Here is a 27,555-nt window from a genome sequence, read left to right on the forward strand (position 1 = left end):
GTGTATGTTCTGATACAGCCAAGGGAGTTAACACCACAGCTTGCAAGTGCTCTGATGCCCCCCCAGTTCATGCTCTGCCCTCCCTGTCTTTCAGATTACGGAGATCAAACTCTGATAAAAGGGTGGGCCTTATTTTTTTTTTTTTTTTTTTTGAGTGGCAGTGGTAGCAGAAAGAGAGGCGTTTCAGTTACTCTCACTGTAGTCATTTCTAAGCAAAGTTTTTGTGGGTTCCCTCTACTGCAAGCTCTCAGTCTAGCATGCTGTTCCACAAAGCCTGACTTCTGCTAATTTACAAGAAATAAAAGGGATACAGAAAAGTAATATTGAGGCTCTCACCATTCTGCAATGCTCTTATGTGCTCGTATTACAGAGGTCTCTATATCAATGGGATGGTACCTCATTCCTCTGAGCTCCAGTGTTTCATCCAGAGAGCCCACCACATACAGGGCATCATGCCTCTCTGCAATATAGTACAGACATTTAAAACATAATCAGATTTACAGAACAAACACGGTCATTCATATGTGCCTATTCCCGACGTTCTAAGGTGTTCCTGGTGCTTCCTAAGAGAAGTCTAATACATGTTAAACTACCATTTGGAAAGAAGAGAATTAAGAAGTCATTTAACGCTTCCGCCTATTGACTCCAAGTGAATGAAACCAAACTAAAAAGAATTTCTGGTTCATCCAGTTCTGCCTCTTCTCTCATGTAATGTAATCTCAGTTCATAAACCAAATCAAAACCCATTGTTAGAGCAACTTTTTGTCCCACTAATCTTACCAGAGCACACTGACAGGAACACTGTTCCAATTTCCAATTTATTTATTTTTTGTTTTAAAACCAGCTTATACCCACCTTTCCTTATGCCAGCAATATTATTCTCAGCCTCTTCAGTTCCCCACAGCCCCCATCCTCAGCCTTAGCTTTGCTAGGTTAAATACAGAAAGCTTTCCCAGACCCTTCTCAAAGGGCATGGTCTCCACATTGCCATGTTCATCCTCTAATGTTGTTCCGTTCAACTCTGGGTATTTTTGCACCTATTTTATAATTCTGCTTGCTCTTGTAACTTGACAAAAAGTATGCTGGGAAACTGCACTCTATTTCATACATACTTGTGACGTTGTTCCACCATACACAGCCTGTCAAATGCTGACAAACTAAAGGACAATTTACACTGTTCAACAGTGATTAAAATCTCTATGACACATGATTTTTTAGAAAGCTGCAAGGCACTAAAACCTGGTGTCTTGCCACCTGCAACTTTTCTCTCTTTATGAATGCTACTCACAGATTCCACTTTCTCTCAGCTACCAGTTTTATCAAGAACAAGGAGCCATTGCACTCTGAAGAGTGACAGAAGGACAATTCCATTAAAGTGTCCTGTGCAGAACCTTGCACTAAGCAGCCTGGGGGTCAGGAACTATCCCAGAAAATCAGACAAGGAGACATGCAAGAGAAGCTTAGAGCACCTTGGCTGAGTGTTCTTTTATTGTGCTCTACCAGATCCAAAGGTGAAGATGACAAACAGTAAAAGCTGGATCTGTATCACATCAACTCCCCCCAGTAACCTGAGATCACGTTCCTTCAAGGAACAGAGACTCTGGTGGGTCTGGCCAACACAGAACTCGTCAGTGTACTAAGCAGGCTTAAGCTGAATGGGTGGAGAGGCTTGGTGCCAAGGAGGGACCCTTCCGTGTAGTTCTGGTAGCTGTGGGCTAAGGATGCCACATATCACTGATGAAGTCTGTTTCTTCACAACTCACCTTTTGCTCTCTGATGGCACTCTGACTATAGAAGAGGGAAGCCTGCATGACAATGCTCTGGAGGAGATGGAATTGTGTGGGCTGCAGGAATTTCTCCAGCCAGAGCAATAGCATCCACCATTCTTGTTCTCAAGAGCCCCAGGGAGGCTGAAAAGCACACCTGACAGCAGACTGGAGAATGATCCTCTCTTAGCATCTAGATCCAACAGAGTTACATCACGGACCATTTCTGAACCCTGGACTGGTATCCACTACAATGAATGGAGTAGCACCTCAACAAAAGTCTGCACCTCCATCAAAGTTCTCTCCTCAATCACTCTTCTTCCTTCACGTAATGGAGGACTAGAAGTACGATGGACACGTATGGTGCCTCTCAAACTGAGACTTAAGAGAATGCTGCTTTTATACCTTGCACTATGAGTGATTACAAGAAATGTAAAAGGTGTCTGTGAACCCCCTACAGTTCATTATCCAGGGATGGCAATGAGGGGCATTAACACTATGAATGTAGATATCGCTGCTCATTTAAGTCCAGTCACAGACAATTAGCAAGATATATTTGCTAATAAGTTATAAGCATTCAACTCCTTTTCTTAGGATGTTTGAAGATTACTTTTTTTTTTAAAATGTGTGATAATCAAGAGTTATACCTAGTCCATATTCTCTCTCAACAGAAAAAGGAGTTTTTCTTCCATCTGCTTACATTTCTCAAGTTCAGACATCTTGGCTTAAACTGTGAAAATGAGATGAAGAATTTATTTTCTATACTGGAAAAAATATGGAGAAGTTACTCCTCTAGATCTTCAACTTCTGAAGGCTAGGAAATCACTGCTATTTGTGCATGTCCTAAAACTGCTGAGTGACAACATTATTTGTATTCTCTAACCCAGAACTGAAATACTGTACCCTGTCTGTAAGTTTCAGAAGAAAATTGAGTAGAAAGGTTCTAGTGCTTCAAACAAATGTGCTCCTATTATTTTGTCTAAGTGGAAATAAAGGAAGATCAACATTTTTCATCATCGACAGAATTCTGTATCTGTCAAAAGGGCATTAAGAATTTCTCATTTTGCATGATTGCCCATCACAGAATATGTTCACTGTAACAATTGCTGTTACACTGTTGAAAATTGCTGTTGCAATTTTCTCTGACAAATACCAGGATGAACTTGCAGGACTGCTCACTTTTCACTAGCTCAAGTACCCCTAAGTTTTAAACACATGCCTCTCCAAATACATTTGTTTTCTCTCACCTCCACTAGCATCAGTAAGTTCTGTTCTGCGCAGAAAGCCAAGGTACCCAGTCCGAGCCCATATGGTCTGAGTGTCTCCAAAACTCAAATGAGCAGTAAAGTGATCAGCGTGCAGTGCTTCTTCTCCATACACTGTGTAGTAACCAGTAGCATTGTGTGGACTACTCACCCATATCTAGGGGATAAAAAACCCAAACAACAAAAGAGAATAATTCCCATATAAACACAGGTTATTTTGCCAGACTCAAGCAGCATCATTTACTCATTTAAAAGATTTGTTCCACTGACAATTTTGTTGCTCCTAAAATACCAGTAGTAGTTTTATTAAAATAATTCATTAACTTCAGAGTTAATGCCTCACAGAAAATGACGAGGAAAGAGGAGTAAAAACAGTTTTATATACACGTCATTGGGGATGGTAAAGAGGAAAAATGAACTAAGGCATTTGGCTTCCTCGAAAGGAACACCTGTTAGTCTGCCATCTTCCATTAGATGGGCATCTTAGTATAGCAAATCCAGATATATATAAAACAAAGATTAAACCAGACAGTAAATTACCTCATTACTACTGTCCACTGGTTGGACTACATAAGATATTCATTGCCTCTTCTAGCTGCCAATCAGACTCATCAACTGATACCAACTCGTACTGGCCCCCCACAGTTTGGCAGAGTTTGCATGCAGACCTACATACAAGCATGTAAACAGTTCCAGCTCTACTCTGTAGAGTTCATTCACTTGCCATATTATGTGACTGTCCAACTAAGAGACAGACACTTATTAGACATGATTTATCTATATATTAAATAGCTACCAATAAACAAAGTACAACATCATCAAAGACTTACCTCTCCTAAATGTGAGTCTCCCAGAGGTCCCTTGGTTTCTGTATGTGCTATGATCACTTTTACTCCTGGAAGAATCTTGAATAAGAAGCAAAGGTTTAAAATACAAGTTAAGAGAATTTAAATTAATCAAAGAAAATTTAATAATGCAGAGCCACAGAAGTCGGTTTTGTGCCATTCTTTCCCTTTTACTCCTCTGCACCATAAATATCAACCATCTCTTCCTACCAAGTCGTTTAGTCATTTAAACTCCAAGCAGCTATTTGCAGCTAAAGAGATGAAGTTTCACACCCGAAAAATGCTCTCCACATGAAAGCCTCTGATTTTTTCAGTCGTAGCAACATATCTTATTTGCTTACCTTCTCACATCTAGCTTCATTTTAACTAGTTGTTCATTTTGTGCTTTCCAGTGACTCTCCTAGATAGACTGTGACTAGTGAAGATCATTGCACAGATTCTGTACTGAGATCCAGCTGAAGCCAGCCCACCACCCAGGTAAGGGTCACAAGGAGGAAGGATTGATCTCAACCACTCACCTTCCCAGACTCCATAAGCGGCAGACTGTGTGGAGAACCTCTCTCTACCAAACGCACCCTGAGAAAATAAGAGAATGTATTTTGTACAAGTGTTTATGAACTTAAATAGAAGTTACATGTGCTCCAATGTCATCCTATCCTTAGCTGCACTGACCAAACTGTTATGCCAGCCAATTATGCTTAGTTATTCACGATGCAGTGAGACAGTAAAGAGTTTCTATCTGTCTTCAAGACTTCTGTATTATTCCATAGAACGTGGGTTTTTTTTCAAGAATCAGAAACTCAGCACTCTGGAGGCATGAGTATCTTTTCCCCACAGAACTCTAGGATTGCAGTTCCATCAATATTTTATATTCACCTTTGTTGGACTCACCTGGACACCTGCTTGCCACACTGAACTACAGCAGAACATCAGCAGGAATTACAAAAAGCGAAGAGCGAGCAGCCTAAGCACAATTAAGTGACACTGTGCAGCCTGTTTGTAGCATAACTTAGTAAGATAACACATTGGCTGAAGGAACAAGAATTGAGTTCAGGAGGAGAGGCGTACAAGAGAAGAGGCTCCTATACATTATGCTGTATTTCACTGTCCCTACACTCAAGAGGCTAAAACTGACGAACATAGTGGAAGCTTTGAGGCTATCTCTGGACTAGTTTTTAACAGAAATACATACCATGCAAGTCATGGTGATATACTACATAAGAAGTAAATTACTGTAGTTTACATTGATCTGTTCAAATGCCAAATCAGTGTCACACAAATGATGGTGACTAGTTTGTCTTCTAATATCTATGATTTAAGCTTGTAAAGATTAGAGATGAGTAGTCACAAAAGCTGCCAGTTAACATAAGCCCCGTATTTTAACATTATCAACTAGAAAAAACTAAAGTAAATGTACCACATCTTTATCTTTCTTAAAGTTAGTATAGAAACAAACACATATGTGTATGTACCCTACTGTTCTCACATTTTGAACTTGGTGCTAAGCATTTGCATTAACTAAGTTAATCAAGAGATGAATAAATACACAAATTATGAGTACAGAATTGTCTGATTGAATGATGTATCCTTGAAAAGTTTCCAAATGACATATGTGTACATACGTACACGCATGTGTGTTTTGATACACTGCAGTACAGGCCTGACATCAATTTATTACATCTGGGAAGGCTGAGGGAATCGAGTTGTTTTGATCTGGAGGAAAAAAAAAAAAAACAAACCTAAGCGTGGCTCTGACTGCACTTTTCCCACTGCCTAAAGGATTATTAAAGAGAAGATGGAGCCAGATTTCTCAGAGTTGCACACCACAAGAAGAGGCCAGGGACATAATATGCAAGATGACAAGATGAGAAACAACAGTAAGGAAAACTTCTCCTGAAGAGGGCACCAGTCTCGTCGCATACACCCAGAGAGGAGTAGGATCTCCATTCTTGGAGATTTTCCATACTGGTCCTGGCCCTCTGTAACCTGATGAAGCCTTGAAGCTGGTCCTGCTGCAGGCAGGAGGTTGCACAAGGGACATCCAGAGATTTTGTCCACTCTTTTCCTGTGATTCTGTGACTAGCCAGTCAGCTGGCAAAGTCACCTTTTGCTAACAGTCTGGTTAGGTAAGGAATACCTAATAAGTCTATACAAGCCTGACGAACAGACAGCAACTGAGGTGAGGATCTAGAAAGGAAGAGCAGAACAAGTGATGGAGAAGATTTTGGATCACTTTCATCACACAGCCGTCACTAAAGGATTCTCTAGGATGGGGTTCCTTGTATACAGTGATGAGGGATTAGCTGCTGTCAAGAAATTCTCAACATATCAATGCAACGCAACAAGGCTTAACTTTCTCCTCTAAAGTCGTTAAATAGTTAATGCTTTAACATAATCTGTACCTGTCATGTCGAAGTGCTCTCATATCTACATAGACTGTTGTTGGATCTGGTCCTGCTGTTCCCTAAGAATCAAAAAGAAGAAACAAATTCAACAGAGGCCAGAAAATCCTGCTTTCATTCTCACAGCCATATAAATTAACAAATTTGTCTCCCTTTTTTACTGACACTTCTAAAGTACTGCCCTAGTCTATGAGAAATATAGTAAAATATAGCCCCTTTCTAAAGTGACTGCCATAAAGCTTTGACGTTTTATGGAATCAGTAAATGAATCCACAAGCAAAGTTTTTCGTTTTTTTTCAGTTTTTTCAATTTTTCAGTTTTTAAAATTTTTAAATTTAAAATGTAAGTTTTAAAAATTTGATTTTGGTAAGCACCTCTTCTAAAAGCTACGTAGCAAGTGCAAAGCATATAAGCACAAATCTATGAGGGACTAATCCCTTTCCCAACGCTCAGCTGTTCTACTTCCTAACAGTTTTGCTAACTTTGAAGAAAAAAACCCACAACATTTAATTAAAACATAACTGTAACCAACTCATGTCTTTTCAAAGCTCCTGCCAGCAACAGCCTAGGCAGAGCTCTGTTGCAGTCAGAGGATAAACTCTCTGACCAACTCTAGTGAGAGGTTTCCCACATCGCATCACGGGAACAGGTGACCTTTTCTTTCCCCAGCAGATTTGAATCTCAGGACAGCTAGATACTACTATGAAATGCATATGTAAGCCTAAAAAAACATAGGCGAAGTTTCCTCCCCATAGCAGAATTTCTCATTTTAGACATAATTCAAACATGACCACTCAAGACTACAGTGCTGGAGAACAGTCAATATGTCTTTATAATGACATTCCCTTCTACTTTTGTAGGACTTCTGAGGCTCAGTGACACCGAAAATATCATTCAGTAATTTTAATCATTGCTATAAACCCTTTCTGCTTGTTTGAGAAAGAGGTTTTATGGTTCAGCTACAAGTTTTCTTTGTGACTAAAACAGAATTTCTTCAGGAAAAAATATCTCACTTGATCAGCTTCAAATGAAAACTCTCTCAAATAGCATACACTCATTATCGAGTAATACTGCTGAACCAGGCTGACTTCAGGACATCACAAGCACACATGCATCACTATACCTGTTCAGCCAGCTTGCCCAGCCTGTTTGGCTGACAGTAGGACCACAAACAGAAGTAACAGAGGCCATCACAGTGTTTGAAACAGAGAGAAAGGGGAAAAAAGAAAATGCAAACAAAGAGGCACTGGAAACATAAGATACACACAGTAAGACAGAAAACAACACTCATACTGTTTTAGAGTGAAAAGAAAATTTCCATTTCCGATCATGCTAACAGCTGGGCACTGTTAAGTGGTTCTTTGGGAAACATGCAAGGCTCAGTTCATAACCAAGAATATGTAATGTCTGTTGCCTTACCATAAATCCTTCCTCCATCTGTGTCTAAAAGCTGCCTGCAGCTTCAGAAACACCTCAGTAAACCCAGCCCAGTAAGATTGGAAGACACAATGTATTTATTTGCATGCTAACTTGTATCAAATATTCATTCAAATTGGCTATTCATATACATTGATATAGAGTCAACGATTTTAAAAAGTCAAATACAGCTATCACTTTGGAAGAAAGGAGGATTAAAATATACCACTAAAAAATAGGCTCAAGAACAGATGGGAGAGATGAAAAAGGTATAAAATGAAGGGGAAGCTTAACTGTCCAGCAGTCCTACACAGTTTCCCCACAGTTTTCTTGGGAGTACTTTTCCCCCTGTCATTTAACATTCCGTAGAAAAGCTGTTTTTTCCCCTGAACTGTATAGTCTGAACTGCAAAAACCCAAATCTGGCTTTTCAAATTCTTATGTAGAAAGGCAATTCAGAAAGCTATTCTGTCAAACTTGGCATCTGAAATGTTTTATTAAATGAATTTAAATCTTTCTATACAGTTGTTTTAATTTCATTTATATCCTTCCTATTTTTCTACCTTTGATAAAATCGCTCTGACTGTATTTCTTTATAATCTAGGAGTTGTTAAAAACCTTTTCTTCTTCAACATGCGTGAAAGAAACTACAGAAACTAAAGAAACAATTACGAATGGCAACATATTTAAGGAGCTCATGGCCCAAACCATCTCTCTTGTCGGAAATCTAGAACATTAAAATATATTCTTAGCAGAAAAAAGGCTTTCCTTCATCTAGTGGACACCAGAAAGAAAAAAGAAAAAATAGTTTCGCAGAAGCACAGTAGCAACCTTCATAGAATTATATTTTCTTAATTGTGTAATTCATATCATTAAATTGGAAATAAAATTTACAATACTAAAAACGTGTCATCTATTTCTATTAACTCAAGTATCATCCAAAACCCAGGGTGCTTTACTATTTTCTAGACCATACATAGTACCAAATTTTCAGGTAAGTTGTGGAATACAGGCTTCTTTTTCCCTTCCATAACTAGAGAAGAAACCTCTCATTACGAAAATTTAGAATTAATCTGGGTAAATTTTACATACAAGGTTATCATCAACTGAATACAGTTCAAAAATACAATCAAAGGCAGGCCTGGACCACAGCATGTCATTATCTCCAGTCTGTGAAGCAGGGCTGTGCACTTTATCGGTATATTCTCCCTCTCAAAGCTTTGAATTTTATACCTTTAATTGAAAAAAAAGAAGTCCAACTCTCACAGGAGTCAAGAAAAACATATTTGCATTTGAGATCTTTAAAAGTAAAGAAACCTACCAACCTTGTCAGTTTTCCAAGGAAAATTATTTGTGGAACTCTGTCTTCCATTTAATTCCACACATAAATGATTTTTCAAACAGACAAAACCTGAATCACACAAAAGCTGAAACAGCACTGCTTGAACTATTTAATTTATGAGCAGGAAGCTATGTATTTCATTTAATACTGCTCCTGCAGAGTAGGAAGGAAACAAGTTTCTTAGGACTGATCCTCTGTATCAGACAGGCAAATCAATCAGTCAATGAGTACAGAAAAGCAAAATTATCACAATATACATCATTAAGGCTAATTTAACTTGCTGATGAAGCAAGCAAACAGTGGAGCTCTAGTTCATTAGAAAAAAAAATTATACACAGCCGAACATTATTTCCTACAAAGTTCCCAGGGATTCTGTCTTTAAGTACAAGAAATGAGCAGTTTAATCTCACCTGTAAGCAAATTGCTACGTTGACCCTGCACCCAAAGGTAGTGCTCACTGCACGAGCAGACAGGCCCAGGTCTTTGAATAACTTGGAGAAAGACTGTGTTAATGTAATCCTTGGTCTCTCCTCTGCAACCACCATGCATGTTCGCACGCAGGACAGGTTAACTCCTTTCATCTGAGTGAATGGTTGTGAAGAAAACATTTTAAGTTTGAAGTCAACAATTCTAGAAATAAGCTAGTTTAATTTGTGGAACAGGTGTCACTAGAATAACTGTCATGAACTGGTTAAATAATACAAACACGGACTGCACTCAGTTTGGCTCCATCCACCCAGGACAACCTGCTAAAACTGTGCCAAGCAGCTTTGTGGCAGTGTTTGATGCACAAGATGCAAACTACTCACATCATGTAGCTGTAACACAGTCATTCATCATTTTGAGCTGAAAAAGACCCAAAACGTCCTTGTGTCACAGGGCTGGGTTCACAAGAGACCCGCTTGCTCTCAGAGTTAAGCAATTCAAACATAGGCAGAATATTTGAGACTTTATTAGCTCTCATCAGCGTGCAGTTGAACTTGTAGCAACTGGCTGTGGACCAGGTTTCCCTTCAGTGAGGTCCAGGAGAACAGAGATACAGAGTTTTTTGTCTATACTGAGAATGAGCACATTGTAGTCACTTTATGGAACACAACAAGCTACCAGACATTCCCAGTGGAAGCCCTGAGCAGCTTAGCTACTACAGCCATGGGAACTCTCCTACCATTCAGACAGAGGCACCTCTTCAAGGACAAAGTTTCAGTTAAAGAGGTTTCTCTCAAAAATAAATGGATGTATTAGTGTGCAATTGCTGCTGGTAGGAAGATTACATCTATTTTAGATCTCAGTACTTCTGGTGCCATGATATCTGAAAGCAGGTGAGACTTGCCAGGTTTAGGGGGGGCTTTTTGTTTTGCTTTTTTAGGGGTTTTTTTGTTTTGTTGGTTTAGGGGTTTGGCAGGGCCTTGGGTTTGTGTTTTTTTTTGGTTGGTTATTTTTTTTATCTCAGACAAGAAGAAGTTCATAGGCTTGCCAAATATTTTGCCCAAAATCTCAGAAATACCCAGCAGCATAGAGGTGGCACAAATAAGTAAAGCTGAAAACATAAGACTTTTTTTTTCTCTTCCCACCACAAACACGAGAGCTGAGACTTCCAGCAATCTCAGCATTTCCCTAAAAGCAAGACAAGGTTTTCAAAGAAACACTTATGACCTATCTTCTGGAAGGCAAAATAAAATATTTTTAGAAAGATACGAGTGTCTGTATGCCAGTTTCTTGAAAAATTAAGTCCACTCACCCGCAGTGTATCAGTCTGTGTCCCAAGCCCTTTGGTGCACATCTCCATCACGGAGTAAGAGCAGAATGTGACACGCACTTTGTACTGACTTACAGCAGACAACCACAGAGACACGTTGCTCTCCAGTTCCAGAGGAGGGACTAGAATAGACTGATGACCTGAATATACACTAGCAAAAGGAAGAAAAAGAAACATGAAAACTTCAAGCCAGAGTCAAAAAGCCAGAAGTTACATTAAATCAAAATGAAGCAAACACAAGAAAACTGTTCTGCCTTTTCTTTAATATTATACACTAATTTCAAGACACTAAATGCCATGACCATACAGTCTTAAATTGCCAAATGTTTATTAGATTGGTTACTATCAACAAAATCAGTGACACGCTCCTCTTTAAAACCAGGCTTAGATAAACCAATACATCTTGAAAACACAACAGCATCTCTAATTGCTTTCAACAAGTAGACTGACACACTTGCCATTTCTACTAACTGGAGCTGATGTGCTTTCTTATGTAGCGGGCAATATGGTGAGGGATTTCTGTTTTCTTTTTAAACATTCTAAAATAGAAATAAACACCTATTTTTAATAAAACAGTCCTTCACACTAAAATGAAGATGTAATTTAGATGAAACAAAGTATCCTTTCATTAACTCTTATAGAAAGCGTGGCACATATAGTTCCCTTCTTTAAAAATATTTTTATTTCTTTCACTACTGATGTTTCTACTCCCTCCACCCTCATTTTAATAATAATATAAATCATAAGATGTTACCAAAGTTAAAGTTTTTGCTTTCCTTTTGTACACTTCCTTTCCAGATATGGAAATTGGAGAGCAAAGAAACAGGTTAACTCCAGTAAAATTAATTTTATCTGTTTACAAAATAACCTTAGAAAATAACTAACTGAATATGCTCAGTTTCTGCATTTTTCATAATGAAATATCTAAAGCACTATTAAATCTTCGGATTAGCTAAAACATATAGAATGTTCTAAAGAGTAAAACGAAGGAAAATTTTGCAGCTTTGCAAAATGTGCTGCATTACAGTAGCTATTTGATTGAATCAATTTAGGTTTCATTCATGTTAAGAAACAAATTCCTTCCTTTAGCAGTGTTTCTGAGTGCATACCAATCTTGCAGTCAACACCTTAAGGGTCTTGGAAAAAGATATGGTTTAATCTCAAAAGACTTAGAAAGGATTTAATTAATCAATGTGAAATAGCAAGTGAAGTCCTTTTCTTCTTGGATTTGGTATCTAATTAATACCACTTGCAAAGCCCAAGGTACTCATGTAACTAACAATGAATTTTGTTACCACAAATGGTACTTTATGGAATACATATAAAAAACTTAATTTGTGTTTTTCTGACAGTTTTATCCACAACTGTTCCTTTGGACTGTAGAGAAGGCTACGAAGGTATGAGAAAGTCTATGACTCAAACAACATACCTGCACAAGCACCACAGTGCAAATCCCAAGCCACAGTAAGGGTCAAGGCAGATGGCAATCTGACGAGAAGGATACAGCTCACACTGCAGCTTTATAGAGCGACATAAGGCACTTGTAGCTGCATGTGACATCTGAAAGAGGAAAACAGGTGTTCTTAGGGACATTTTTTAAAAAAGGGTACCACACGGAATAACTGATAGAAATGTGATGTAGATTGTAGAAGATGTGATGACAGGTAGTGGTTTGGAGTTTTTTAAGGACCTTTAAAACAGGAAAGTGATACGAGCCAAAAATTTCACAGGTACTTTTCATGCTATTGGTAAACGACATCTCTCATGAAATCAAATGATGCCAAACGAAGTCTGATATCTCTATCACAAATTGCAAAAGAAAACATTCATGAACTTTGTGACAAACACTCTCTATTTAGTCCCCTCGGTAATTCCTCACATAGAGACAGTAAGATTGAATGCTTCCAACACGAGCATCAAGGCATTCTGACGTCATGCAAACCTAAAAATAAACTTTCTGAACACTAAGATGGCCCACTTACTTTTTTTATTTCTTCCCTAGAAGCAGGAGGAATGAATGCAGAAAATGACTATATATAAGAAAACATGTAATCATCTCTCTCTTGTTACTTTACCTTTACTCCTGCTAATATACCAGTAGTAGACACACTGAAGTCCAAGTATGCCAACATATCTGGAGATGAAGGTCTGAAAATACTAGCCAGCTTCTTTTTAGGCATGTCATCTATTTAAAATATATAAAAAGAGAAGAGCACCGTATTATTATTTTGAATAAAGAGCACAAGACAAAAATGCAGCATTAACAGCATTAACACCAGATGCTTTCTGTAGTTTCTGGACAGGTATTTCACTGCAATGCAAGACAGATCCATTCAATTATGCAGTTATAGTATGACAAAATAAATAAATCAGTCTTCAAACTATTTACATTTTGGTTAGTGGACAAACATTCTGTACCTGTATCCAAAATAGTGGGCCATGTTTTAATATCTACAGCTGCTGCAGCTTCCTTGGACTTCAGCAGTTTCATTATTGTTTGTGTGGTCAGTATACATGCAGACTTACTGACCTGTAGAAGACACAGCATTAAAAACACTTATAAAACTAGTGAATGAATGCTCAAGTAATTTCACATACACCTAGATGAAATAAACAGTAAGGTGAAGAGATGAAGAAAAACACCGGAAACAAAGAAAAATAAATCACAAGTTCAGAAAGAAAAGCTTAAATGAGTTTCTGAAAAAGCATTTATTGACTCAGCCACAGCATACGTATTTTTTTTTTTTCCTAGCTTATTCTACACTGACTGCGGCAAAGCATTTTATCGGGCTGCATAAACCATCCTACACCCACCAAAAGTATTACAAGAGCAATGTCTTATACATACCTCTACAATCATTTTGACAGTGGGCAGAGTGGTGGCAAGATTCTGTGGATGAGGTGGACGAACAGTGATAGGTATACAGCCAGCATATAGGCAGCCATAGAAAGTTGCTATCAAGTCTACTCCTGCAAAGGATATTTGTGAACTTAAAGCCAAAGCCATTTTTATCAGAACAAAAGGCCAAACTCTCCCATCAAAATTAAAACACACACACTTTTAGTGAAAATTAAAATATACACTATTAGGGACTCATAAGGATTTGTCACAAAGGTCTCCTCATACCAACAGGCTGTTCTTAGGCATGCCAAATTCTACAAGGTTTAAATATTTTGTATTTGAGAATTAGCAAAAATTATTGAAACCCTATGAACTTTAAATCTGTAGGGATATATTTTCATGGATAGGTGGTATAAAATAACAGGAATAACAAAACAAGGTATTGTAGATTATGAAGATAGTGATTCAGTTTCTTTGAGTAAGCAGACATTTGTTTTTTTCACAATTATCACTCCGAAATATAGAATCATAGTATCATAGAATAGTTAGGGTTGGAAGCGACTTTAAAGATTATCTAATTCCAAACCCCCTGCCATGGGCAGAGACATCCCACTAGACCTGGCTGCCCAAGGCCCCATCCAACCTGGCCTTGAACACCTCCAAGGATGGGGCAGCCACAACTTCCCTGGGCAACCTGTGCCAGTGTCTCACCACTTCCATGGTGAAGAAATTCTTCCTAATATCATCCTACTTTTATAAGTACTGTTTTCCTGAGGTACACTTGTAAATACATGCTAGTAATGCAAGTCTGGGGTCCAGATTGCACTTTTAGAGACAGCCATTCAGGAAATAAAGGGTGTTCATACACTGACATTCCCATCTAGCTTTCAACAAACACATATGCAGTTTTATTCTATTCTCTGAGTCTAAAATCGAAGAATCTTTCATGTGATTTAAATCAAATACTCTTGCATAACTCCACAGACGTGGAGCAGGCAGGTGAAATATTCGGTAAATATAGCTTGCCACTTGGAGAAGCAACTTAACAAAATGACAAAAACGAGGTCTTCCTCGAAACACTAAGTCACTGCCACATACCGTTATGTGGACGCTCTGTCTCGGAAAGAGTAGTTTCTTTTCTTGTGATGCCTAACACTGATTTTTGCTGCCTGTACTGCCTTACCTGGAGGATAAACCAGGGCCACATGGTCACCAACATTCAGTCGACCTTTCTCCATCAGCGCAACTGCCACCCTCTCTGCTCTCTTGTGCAACTGTATGCACGATGCAGTGCTAGCTACAGTGCCCTGTGTGAAACAGAAGCAACATGAGAAAACTTCGTGGAGGACAGTCTGAAACCGAATAAACTGAATAAACTGAATAAAGTACTTGCTGTAGATACAATATTTGCCATTGTCCTTATTTTAACAGCACAGTAAACATTTTTACGACTACCTCAGTGTTTCAGAAATAAGGCTGCTGGTGCCATGAACTTTTAGAAAGCTAGAGAATTTTATACATACTATTTTTAACATCAGTGAAGCAGCTTCTAAACGTGTTCGGTACCACAAAAAGAATACCTTAGAAATATTTGAAATTTTGCAGTCAAAGGGAGAAAACACAGTAGTAGTATTAGTAACACAACTGTTTTAGCAGCAAGTGAAGCACTGCAGCAGCTTTACCCTACCATGCATAGCCAAATCTCTAGATGTTTTTGTAATCAGCATGCTTAAAAGAGCAAAGGGAACTCTGCTGATGTCTTTGGTATAGATATTCTTTTAACAAGTCAGAGAGGTATCCTGAGCCATGGTTGGTATGCATTGTCACTTCAGCTTCACTACTGCCTGTCTTGTGGAAAGTGTTTTTCCAACCACTATGCATCTGTAAAGTCCTCACACGGAAACAGCTGTATCTTTGGATTGCTTAGGCAGTCACAAAGTCATGGGAATTTGTGACTGCTCACTCAACTCCTGTTTAGATTTTGGCTTAGCCAACTCATGTCAAGACTGGATATAAGCTGGGAGCAGTGCCATTAGGTCAAAGTGATAGCATTAGGGAGACAGCAGAGGTGGCCACGAATTGCTGAAGGGTAATGATGCAGCCATGATCACCTGGAGATTGCTGTCTCTAGCAGCCATTATCTTTTGCAAGGCAGTTTCCTCAGAATCCACTAACTTATGGAAATGGCTTAGACCAAACCTCCAAGCTGGAAGGTATAAACAGCAGCTTAGCCAAAAAGCTTTTGAAGCAGATCCAACAGCAGCCAGACTGCTGAAGCCTTCCTGCTTCCCGTTTTGGGGGAGCCAGTGGGACAGGCTGATGGAGAGAGGGCTTTGTTTGGACTGGAAGCTCTGTCTAGTCTTCCTCATTCCCTGGTACATGAGGCTACGTGGAAATCCATCACTTGAAGGGGTTTAAAATCTTGTGGACCTTGGGGGAGATGGGGGAAACTGGTGTGGACTGGTAAGAGGTAGATCCCTTCCGGCTGCCAAAATCTCTGACTGCTTTGTGCTGGCTTGTGTGAGTGGTTAGTTACTTCCCAGCTGGAGACCTGCAAGGTGAGTGAAGTGGAAGGAAATCCTGCTCTGTCCTGGAATTGCTGTAGGTCACAGTGTTTGCAGATCCTAATTGCTCTGGTGCCTGGACAGATGATGCACCATGATGGAGGAGGGAGGACCCAGAAAGGGGCTTCTTCATACTAGAAAACTTCCCTTAAAAGGCTCTCTTTACTCTGAGAGAAGAATAAGTCAGTTCTGTGGCTTTTAACATAACCATATTGAAGCAGTTTCTTCTGCTAAAGCAGAAGAAAAAACTCAGAAACTCATGAGAAAAGTCAGAACTTTGAACCATGTCCTAAACCATTTTGCCTGTCTGAACGAGAGACCCAAAAGTAAATCCTTCACTTCACAAGGACTGCTGCTGGACCTTCCAAAAGCACACTGCCTCTCTCACATGCCTGCAGTACAGCACAGCACAGGGCAGACCACATTTGTCACCAGGCTGTTCTTTTCACTGGAAAGATAGCTACTGAATATAGGCTCAAACATAAATTGACTCTAGGAGACCAACTTTGCCTTCTAGGAAGAAAGGAGGGGGAATAAATAAAGTGCCAAAGAGCAGTAGAAGAATTGAAGATAGCTGAGTTTTCTGAAATACGCCCAGCAGGCGTACTTCTCAAGCCCAGGGAGGCTGAAATCCTGAGGAGCATATCAAAGTTCACGTTTCCTCACAACCCTTTATGAAGTACTGGGCGCACAGGGCACCTGGAATGGTCCAAAACTACTGACAGTCACATTACAGCAAAAATCATATATTTACTGAGAAACATGACTGTTACTATGTCACATGCCATAAGGGTTCAGACAGCCCTTAAATAAAATAAGTATACCTCTAAGTACATAGAGTCTATACTGCAAAACTGAAGCATATACTTGTTCATGCTTTAGTAACTAAGTCACATCCTTTTTAGCAGCAGAGCCTTGCCAAGGACAAGACGCATCAGTGTCTCCTGAAAGGTGTACAGTCCTCGAGGAAAATACGACTCCAAAGCTGTCCCAAGGGTTCTCTCTACCGAGGCAAATTGAAAAATCCTCCATCTCAGACTTCCAGTTTACGTTTGTGCTCAGGGAGGAACACCAAATCATGGCTTCTATTCATGTGACAAAAGTTATGTTCTCACAGGAAATGTAATTACCATAATGTTTTAAGCTAGGCAGAATGTACTGAAATTCCAGATGTGGGAAGATTATGCTGCTTCCTAACTAGCAATTTTTGTCTGCTTCAAAACCATGACATCCCATATAATCTGAAGCATTTTAGCAAAAGACTTCTAGCTGGAATTTTCTTAGAATCTAAACAATCTTTTACGGATCTCAATGTCCAAGTATGACCTAAAGTGCATCTCACCTTGGAATTCAACAAAAGGAAGAGAGGATGTTCTGGAGTTGTCTGAGCTCGCCATTGAAGAACATCTGCTAAGTATAGGAACTGAAACAGAAAAAAAGGAGGCACTCAAGATTCACTGAAAATGCACTATGCTTAGTTTCAGCAGAATACCATAACTGGTCTTTCTCTCATTCTGAATAAGCCAATTCAAACACTTAATAATACCAGGATGCCAGTGCTACCTTTCTTGCCTGGTCATTATCCTCCAACTGGGCAACATCTCTCCCTGAGGCCTGTGCAATTCTCTTTCCAGCAACAAGGTTTCCTACTATCATTGAAGCAGGACCAACATCTGCATTTTGAAAAACAGTGCACAATGAGGAAAAATAATGTAAGGAACACGTAATAATCTATAATTCAGCCTTCAGATTACTACAAATGCATATGTAACACATCTAAAAAAATGAAAACAGAAAAAGAATTATACTGCAGACAAAAAGAGAAAAGAATATGTTACATCAAAAATTTGTCCATTATCAGTACGGTACGTTAAAAATCAGTCTATTACCGATTCAGTAAATCAAGGTCCCCCTGTACTTCAGTTTTATTACATGAGTCACAGCATGTTTGAAGACCAGCTTTTGAAGACGGTCAATACAGAAATAATTTATAATGTAGCTACAGAAGCGTATGGTACGTCTTCACATTTTCCTGGGATTCAGTGCAGACCATAAATGCCCTCACTGAGCTCCAGGTTGCTCTGACATCACCACTAGCTCTTCCAAATTAGGCAGCTTAATGCCATCCGACATGCACGGCCCTGAGACATCACATTGCCTCTGGATCACACTCCATGCGTCCCCTCAGAGACAGACACACAAAACTAAGGAACATACTCTGGTTTACTCACCTGGTTGTTTCTGTCGAGGTTTAGGCAGGTTAGTAACACAAGTATGTGGACACATTAGGACATTACAAGGGTGCAGAGCACCCTCTAGAAAGCGCTGCTTGGTTTCTGAAATATGAATTCCTCCTAGTGGAGCCTTCGGCAAAGTGTTGGCTGGCACCAAAGCAAGACAGTAGACGCCCATTTGGTGAATGCTATCAATTGCCTTGATAGAAAGAAAAAAAAATACATTCCACCTCATCAATTGGGATGTAGCTAAAGCGAGAATTTGAATTCAAGTCATTTAATAATATTAAAATTTTTACTTGCACGGCAATTTGCAAATAAAGGGTCCAATTCTGCACTCACTGAACTCATAGAAGTTGTGCCATGACTTCAATGGGAGCAGGAGCAGACCCACGACTTTGGTTGTACACTCTATCAAGGGGATGCCACCTGCACATCAGGGATTAGGAAAGTCTCTTAAAAGTGGGCAAAAAGTGCAGAGATTTTAAAAAGCCAAAATCATATCACAGCAAATTTAGCATGTATGGCACAATCACAAAAGCGCAGTAGAACATAAAACCACAAAAATAGAGAGGGAAACACCTTACTGCCTAAACTTAAGTGTCTATTTTAGCTATGACACTTCCAAAAAGAGAAATAAAAATATTTTCTCCCATGAAAAATGGCCTTTCTATTACCAGGTATTCCCTCCAAAAAGATTACAAAGCTGAAATTAGACAGAAACTGTTATTACACAACTGCCGCTCTCTTAAGAGGCATCTTCCTTTAAGTTGTTCTCTCATCTCCCCTTCAGTTGTCCTTTCACCACAGTCGTCTTCCACAATTGCACTCTCACTTTTTACTTCCTTAGACTGATCAATCAATTCCAAAATCCTCAAATACAAATCTACCAGAATTCCCCTCCCTCTTGGCCCCCCATGGAAACAAAATAAAGCAATCAGGGGGAAAAAAAGTAATGCTTGCTCTTGGAGATCTAGAATAGGTGTGTTAGTGACATGAAAAGGTTTTGGGGTCTGTTTTAATGCTTAGCACTGAGTATACACTTAAAAATCTTCAGACTTAAGTCTCATAGCCAACATGAAAACAGCAGATATGTAGAATTAAAACAAATAAAAACTATCATATTTAGGACTTTTAAGAATCCTGGTGGTAGGAAGTTACAAAACAAACCTTTATTTTTTACAGAATTCTGTTAACTATCAACCCTGAAATACATTCAGAAGTCAGCTTATTACAGCTATCTGTAGTTATACTGCTAGGTTTTTCTCACAGAAAAAAATTTACTCTAAGAGTCTCATTTCATACATCAGCCTTATTCACCTGGAAAGAGAGAAAGGACAGACTGACTACCTGTAGAACCCTGCTCATCCACTGAAAACTATCCTCCTCTGATGCATCAGGGCGCTGCTCTGCCACAAGTACTATTCGATCATCATGCAAAACGGTCACAGAAAACACTGCTATCCTAAAACGCAAAGGACAGAAGAATGATAGAATGCAACATATGATGAACATAGCATGGTTTATTATAATATGGGAATGATTGCAAACTTTAATGGTACTGTTTCAACACACACAAGCATTATTCATGCCAGATCATCGCAAAATTACAGACAAATTCAGAACAAATGTAAATTTACTATTATAATTTATTTCTGTTGGGGGTCAAGTGAGTTTTCAATCATCAATGTAGCATTCATTTAACATGGGCAGGTTCCACATGTGCAGTAACTGTACAAACCATGCCTATATAACTCCATCATATACGCTACACTTCTTGCATCTACATACAATGTCCCTCCTTGAAAGATAACAACTATACCAAATTACTGACCAATATGTCTATCAATGCTTGCACTAAAAAATATTTATTCCCTTTCGTGAATTAAATTAATTTTAGGCATCTTCTAGGATAAAGTATTAATAATGCCTCAACCAGGTATATGCCATTATTTTTATGATATGAATTGCAGAAGTGATGCAAAAATAAGGAAAGCTCTGCTTTTGTAGAATCACAGAATGCTTTGGGTTGGAAGGGACTTTAAAGCCTGTCCAGTCCAACCCCTAGACAATAAGCAGGGACATCTTCAACTCGATCAGGTTGCTCAGAGCCCCGTCCAACCTGACCTTGAATGTTTCCAGGGATTGGGGCATCTACTGCCACTCTGCACGACCTGTTACAGGTGTTTCACCACTCTCATAACAAATTTCTTTCTTTTTTTTTTCTTTATGAATCTCCTCTCTTTTAGACTAAAACCATTATCTCTTGTCCTATCACAAAAGCTTCTCCTAAAAAGTTCGTTCCCATCATTATTCCACTGCTGCCCTTTCAGTACTGAAAGGCAGCAACAAGGTCTTGCCCAGAGCCTTCTCTGCTCCAGGCTGAACTACCCCAACTCTCTCAGCCTTTCCTCATGTCATGAGGTGCTCCAGTCCCCTGGAGTCCACCATTTTCGTGGTCTCCTCTGGACCCCCTTCAACAGGTCTGTGTCTGTCTTGTGCTGGGGACCCCAGGACTGGAACAGTATTCCAGGTGGGATCTCACCACAGTGGAGTAGAGGGAGAGATTCACGTCCCTTGACCTGTTGCCATGCTTCTTTTGATGCAGCCCAGGATACGTTTGGCTTTCTACGCTGCAATTACATGTTGCTGACTCATGCCCAGCTTTTCATCCACCAGTACCCCCAAGTCCCCCTTCACAGGGCTGCTCTCCATCCCTTCATCCCTCACCCTGTATTTATACCGGGGCTTGCCCTGACCCAGGTGCAGGACCTTGTACTTGGCCTCGTTGGGCCTCGTGAGGTTCACATGACCCCGCTTCTCAAGCTTGTCCAGGTCCCTCTGGATGGCATCCCAACCCTCAGGTGTCTCAACCAAGCCACTCAGCTTGCTGTCACCTGCAAACTTGCTGAGGGAGCATTCGATACCATTGTCAATGTCATTGATGAAGATATTAATTGGTACCGGTCCCAGTATGGGACCCCTGAGGGACACCATTCATCACTGATCTCCATCTGGACATGAGCCATTGACCACTGAAGAGCAATAATGTTGGTAATGCTTCATATACTATATATGAAGGTCCTTCAGCAGCCTCAACACTCTTAGTTTGTTCTCTAGAACATGCTGCAAAGTTCTGCCCTAGGTCACTCTGCTTGAAAGGTGCACGTGGACAAAGCGGAGCTGTGTTTTACATTTGGCATACAAGCTTCATTTGACTGCCTTAAGAGAAGCTTTGAAAGAAGTTTTAAACAGACACTTAAAGATCTATTTGTAATATGTGAAAGCTATTTTAAATCTATTATGCATGAAGCAAGGTGTCAGTATTTGTCTTCCAAGTTAGCAAGGACAGCCAAGTTCTTATTTGGTGTATCACTAGCCAATACCAACTTTCCTACAAAACATATATCTGAAAAGTCACATGCAGAGCTCCTGTGTATACTACCTTAGTGGTTGATAATTTGCAGGTAAAAAAAGGAGCAATAAAGTCCAGTCAGTAGTGGTGAAGTTTGTAATATACTTACCTTCCCCGATAGACAAACTTCATGGGCTCCACTGCCAACGCGGTGGCTACCACATCATCCGCATTGTGTCTACGGCCACTAACTGTCATTAGGCCATCCAATTTTCCTACCACAAACACCAAATAGTCCTGAAAAGAAGACAGGATTAGAAATACAAGGGAAAAACCTCCAGACTGACAGTGATACAACAATATTGTCAAGATCTGTGCAAGGTCACTGCCCTGACACAGAATTCTGCTTTATTGGGGGCATCACTTAGAGTTAGGAGTCAGGACAAAGCAAGGCCCCAGACAGCTTATTCACACTTACAGGACCCACAAAGCCAAGCAATCCTGTTCTTGTAAAGGGTTGGTCTGAAATGGGGACGCCTGTTGCCGTCACTGGAATGGCCTGAAAGAACATTGAAATGTTCAGACACTCACAGGATTGGTAAGAAAAGTGAAATTAAAATGCTTTCTCTGTTTCATTGCAGCTCTACGCTCAGCTGAAAAATCACCTGATGACAAGTTACTATTGTGTCAAATATGAACAACAGTTTTCTGAATAATGAAGATCAATTCTTAACTTTGTGGTATCCTTCTTTCTCATCTTTTCTCAGCTACTAAAGCCTCATAACAAGAGCCCACATTGCTTTTTAAATCAGGTTTTACAGTACACACTCATATCGTACTTAATCAGAAAGGCTTTCTGTTGCTACTATTAACATCTCTGATGAGATACGTGGCCGGAACATATAACTTAAATTGTGACAAACGCTATGTTATCACAACTTCGAGAAAGTTGTCTACTGCAGTTATGGGACTGCCTACAATGGCAACCCACAGCAAAAGCATTAAGCTCACCAGCAAGTTCCTCTCATCTGCTCATTTGCTTTTCCGGTCTTCCCTCCACCTCTCAAATCTTTCATCATATTACATTTCTCACTGGCTCTCTCCCTAGCCAAGGACAAAGCTGAAAGCTAAGCTGCTTAAAGCATTGAGGGTCAGTAAGCTGACATAAAGAGCTTTTTTCAAAGAGAAGAGACTATGGTCAGAATTTCTTTCATCTCTCTGGTAGAACTTCACACTTTAGCCAAGTCTTCAAACTTCTGCCCACTGTAACATTACAGTGTGTGATTTTCATTTCTTTCTTTCCAGAAATGGGAAAACATAGAATTGAGGTACCACTGTGAGCAAAAATTCTGCACAGAAAGATCACTTTTGCATTTCTTTGACAAACTGCAAGACTTGTAACTATTACACTATCAACATTACCGTCTTGTCTTCCATATACCTAGGAACATCATTTCATACATTCATTCAGTGTTCTAAGCATTACAGCAAGTAAAACTAAAGTTCATTTTGAAAACTTAAAATACACAAAGGAAGATCTTCCAGTTTATTGTATCTTAACAAATGCATTTTGATTGTATGAAAACGTTTACAAATATTAGACAAACTTTTAACTTTATGTCCCAAGCTGTGCACCAATAAACTTGAAATGTCTTTAGCTAACTTTAAGTAAGACAGCTGTGTTAATACAGAGCAAAGATAAATTTAAATGCTAACACAGACCACACTGGGTTGCTGAATACACAGGCATCTGATTAACTGATTGTACTTAGTATTTTTTCTTAAGAGACAGAATTTTGAGATCTGATAGAGAATGAAGCAAAGTGCATCTGGCCGAGGCCTTTTCTAACAAAATAGAAATAGAAGTTTAAGGAACAAATAAGTTTATTTGCAGGAAGAAATACTAGAAACATAACAACTCCATAATATAAAGAGAAATACTAACCTCGAACACATTCTTGGTGATTCCAAGGAGGCCAAAATATGCCATCCCAGTTGCACTTGAATTCACACATATTTCTCCAACCTCATCGACTTTACACAGGTAAGGAGTCCCATCCACCTTCACAACACACACATTTGCTAAAGCGAGAGGAGAACAAAATCACAGCACTGGTATGTTTCAGCAGCTGACACAGAAGTTGCATCCCCACTGACAGCCAGAAACTTTTTAATATTAATTATCTATCAGCCATAGCAAAACCACAGTACACAGGAGAGCTCTAGCTATTTTTCCAGGCCTGTGTAATGTGTTCTCCAAGATTAAAGATGCAAGTTTGCAAATGCATTTTTTTTCCTTACAGTGCTTCACAGCCTACACATCAGCTGCAACTGAATCCAAAATCATAGCAATTAATTAATCAAGTGCAAGCATATATGAGAATAAAGATGAAAAAAAGAATATATGCAGACATACCACTCTTTTATTCATTACATACTTTGGTATTCAAAGTATCATCCCTTAAGTTATATGAGAAACACATTAGAAATGGAGAGAAAACTAGGCTATTTTATTGTTTCACTGTCAGTAGAGATAAAAATAATGATTTTTATTGCATTATGTCCCATCTTCTTTCAAAGCAGGCCAGTCAGCCAACTATTATTTGGAGACAACAGACAATTCATCTCAGAGTTGCCCCTTACTGAACTTACTCCTGTGACTACGTATTATCTCTATCTTCAGTTTGATGACAGAATCACAAAACCACAGAATCCTTTATGTTGGAAAAGATCATCAAGTCCATTCGTAAACCCAACACTACCAACTCCAGCACTACACTGTGTCCCTAAGCACCACATCCAAACACCTTTTAAATCCCTCCAGGGATGGCTGCTCCACCACTTCTCTGGGCAGCCTGTTCCAGTGCTTGAAAACCCCTTTGGTGAAGTAATATTTTCTAATACCCAGTCTAAATCTCCCCTGCCACAACTTGAGGCCATTTCCTCTTGTCCTATCACTTGTTACTTGGGAGAAAACACCAACACCCACCTCACTACAACCTCCTTTCAGGAAGCTGTAGAAAGCAATGAGGTTTCCCCTCAGTCTCTTCCAGACTAAACTACCCCAGGTCCTTCAGCAGCTCTTAATAACCCCTGTGCTCCAGACCCTTCAGCAGCCTCGCTGCCCTTCTCTGTACATGCTCCAGCACCCCAACATCCTTCTTGTTGTGAGGGACCCAAAACTGAGCACAGGGTCTGAGGAGTGTCTTCACCAGTGCCAAGTACAGGGATGACTCCTCCACTGCTCCTGCTAGCCACACCATTTCCGATACAAGCTAGGATGTTGTTGGCCTTCTTGTCCACCTGGGCACACTGCTGCCTCATGTTCAGCTGCTGTCAACCAACACCCTCACGTCCTTTTCTGCTGGGCAGCTTTCCAGCCACTGTTCCCCAAGTGCTGCATAGGGTTGTAGTGGTACAAATGCAGGACTTGACACTGGGCCTTGTTGAACTCCATACAGTTGACCTCAGCCCATGGATCCAGCCTGTCCAGATCCCTCTGCAGACCCTTCCTGCCCACAAGCAGATCGACGCTTCCACTCAATTTGGTGTTGTATGCAAACTCACTGAGGGAATACTCAATCCCCTCATCCAGATCATTGATCAAGCAGAATCAGCCCCAACACTGAGCCACTTCTGGGTACCCAGGTACCACTGGGTACACCACTTCTGACCACTTGCCAACTGGATTTAGTTCTGTTCACCACAACTCTTTGGACTCAGCCATTTTTTTACTCAGTGAAGAGTACACCTATCTAAGCCAGAAAACAACTGGTCTTACTGACTGAGGGGAAGAAGGGATTAAATACATCAGCCTTTTCCTCTTCCTTTGTCAATATGTCTCCTCCTGCAGAAAGGCTGGAGATCCTCCTTAGCCCTCCTTCTTTTGGTAATATATTTATAGAAACATTTTTTTATTGCCCTTCTATGCAGTAGCCAGATTAAGTTCTAGCTTGGCTTAGGCCCTCCTAACTTTCTCCTTGCACGATGTCACATCACCTTTGTGGTCCCCCTGAGCTGCCTTCTTCCAAAGGCCATAAACTCTCCTTTTTTGCCTGACTTCCAGATAGAGCTCTCTGTTCAGCCAGGCCAGTCGTCTTCCCCACCAGCTGGTGTTTTGGCACATGGGGACAGCCTGCTCCTGCATCATTATGACTTCCTCCTTGAAGAATGTCCAGCCTTTCTGGACTCCCCTGCCCTTCAGGACTGCCTCCCAGGGGACTCCATCAGTCTCCTAAACAAGCCAAAGTCCACCCTCCAACAGTCCAAGGTGGCAGTTCTGCTTACCCCTTCTTCTATTTCTTCAGAAATCAAACTCCCTATGACTTCATTATCATTATGCCCAAGTCAGCCTCCAACAATCACTGGTTGTTGGCTCACTCACCCCCTGTGTCAGGAAGTTATCCTCCATACACTCCAGGAACCTTCTAGACTGTTTCCTCTCCATTGTATTATATTTCCAGCAGATACCTGGCAGATCGAAGTCTCCCATGAGGACAAGGACTAGCAATCGTGTGGTTTCGGCCAGCTGATTATAGAATATTTTGTCTGCCTCTTCATCCTGGTCAGCTGGTCTGTAACAGACTTCCACCATGATACCTGTCTTGTTGGCCTTCCTTCTGATTCTCACCCATAAACACTCAACCCTACTGTCATGATCATTAAGCTCTAGACAATCCAAACACATCCTAACATACACAGCTAGCCCACCACCTCTCCTTTCTTGCCTGTCCCTTACTATGGTGATTACACCAGCCACAGAGGCAAGTGTTAAAAGGCTGCTGGTGTGTCTGTTTCTTCTAATGTCACTGCCCACAACTGGAAGGAGAAAGCAGAAATAATCTGTGTTCCAGAATCCCTTGGCAGCAGTCCCAAGACCCTGAAGACTCTTCCAATTGCCCTTGGACTACGCATTGCAGCTTCATCACCTCTCACATGTAAGAGCAGTAATGGGTAATAGTCCAAGGGCTGTACCAGGCTATGAAGTTTCCTAGCAACCATTACCCTAAGGCAGCAGAAGACTTCCTTAAGTCTGCCCTTCAACTCATTAAAAGGATTGCACTTCATAAAGGTCTTACTGCTATTATCCGTAACAATTTTCTTTTGAAATCTCAGAAGTCTTCCTCTAATGAAGTTTTCTTATTTTTAATCAAGGGTATACACACTTGTAAACCAAATATTGCACTGAGCTGTGCTCTAGCCACTGGTTGTTTTACTTCTGAAGCCACTGTTTTCTCAGAGGTTTCTCTAGCTAAGTAGACTCCTGGCTTAAGCAGTCTGGATTTGACCTATCCTAGTTCCAAAGGGAAAGGAAAAATAACATGGAGGAAGAAGGCACAATGGAGCAAGGAAGTTTCACTTAGCACTTGACTCAAGATTACAAAGGGATCAAAATGGCAATCTGGCTCAATAAAAAATAAACAGAGCCTTTGAAAAATAACACCGGCTATGCCATAAATTAATGTTCTTTCTTTCTTCACTACTTCCACTTCAAACTCAGATCATCAGAGCATTCTGCGGTCATGCATACTATATTAAACAATCATGAGACCTCAGAGGTATCACAAATAGTTTTTCAAACTGCACAATGATCAACTTTGGTGGCCTAATAAGAAGACACCACTCAAATTCTGGTACAGGTCTGAGTCCAAATTATAAGAGCAGTTTCAGTTCCTGAAAATTATACTTATGCACTAGAAGGCTGGAATTAAATTATACAGTGTGAATTATCAGTTGTGCAAAAAATGCATTCTGCAGTTTAGGAGGACA

The 27,555-nt window shown here is 40.0% G+C and overlaps 1 protein-coding gene across 5 annotated transcripts in view; it reads right to left on the reverse strand.

Moving 5' to 3' along the window:
- Positions 1-27,555, reverse strand: part of DIP2A (disco interacting protein 2 homolog A) — a 124,383-nt gene that overhangs the window by 1,507 nt on the left and 95,321 nt on the right. For 3 of the 5 annotated variants that reach the window (XM_054070369.1, XM_054070370.1, XM_054070367.1), the window contains 19 exons: positions 23,732-23,868; positions 22,265-22,345; positions 21,956-22,083; positions 19,752-19,896; positions 18,429-18,630; positions 17,761-17,870; positions 17,540-17,620; positions 14,817-14,940; positions 13,640-13,761; positions 13,210-13,321; positions 12,867-12,976; positions 12,221-12,351; positions 10,774-10,942; positions 9,446-9,616; positions 6,279-6,340; positions 4,395-4,452; positions 3,862-3,936; positions 3,014-3,188; positions 337-460 (listed from right to left, as the gene is read on the reverse strand). In XM_054070369.1, the coding sequence (XP_053926344.1) occupies positions 337-460; positions 3,014-3,188; positions 3,862-3,936; positions 4,395-4,452; positions 6,279-6,340; positions 9,446-9,616; positions 10,774-10,942; positions 12,221-12,351; positions 12,867-12,976; positions 13,210-13,321; positions 13,640-13,761; positions 14,817-14,940; positions 17,540-17,620; positions 17,761-17,870; positions 18,429-18,630; positions 19,752-19,896; positions 21,956-22,083; positions 22,265-22,345; positions 23,732-23,868 (2,317 nt within the window). Of the gene's footprint in view, positions 1-336; positions 461-3,013; positions 3,189-3,861; positions 3,937-4,394; positions 4,453-6,278; positions 6,341-9,445; positions 9,617-10,773; positions 10,943-12,220; positions 12,352-12,866; positions 12,977-13,209; positions 13,322-13,639; positions 13,762-14,816; positions 14,941-17,539; positions 17,621-17,760; positions 17,871-18,428; positions 18,631-19,751; positions 19,897-21,955; positions 22,084-22,264; positions 22,346-23,731; positions 23,869-27,555 lie in introns of those variants that run through there. The other 2 variants (XM_054070368.1, XR_008450473.1) reach the window with 2 other exon arrangements.

The sequence above is a fragment of the Cuculus canorus genome, chromosome 6, assembly GCF_017976375.1.
Source record: "Cuculus canorus isolate bCucCan1 chromosome 6, bCucCan1.pri, whole genome shotgun sequence".
Lineage (NCBI taxonomy): Eukaryota > Metazoa > Chordata > Aves > Cuculiformes > Cuculidae > Cuculus > Cuculus canorus.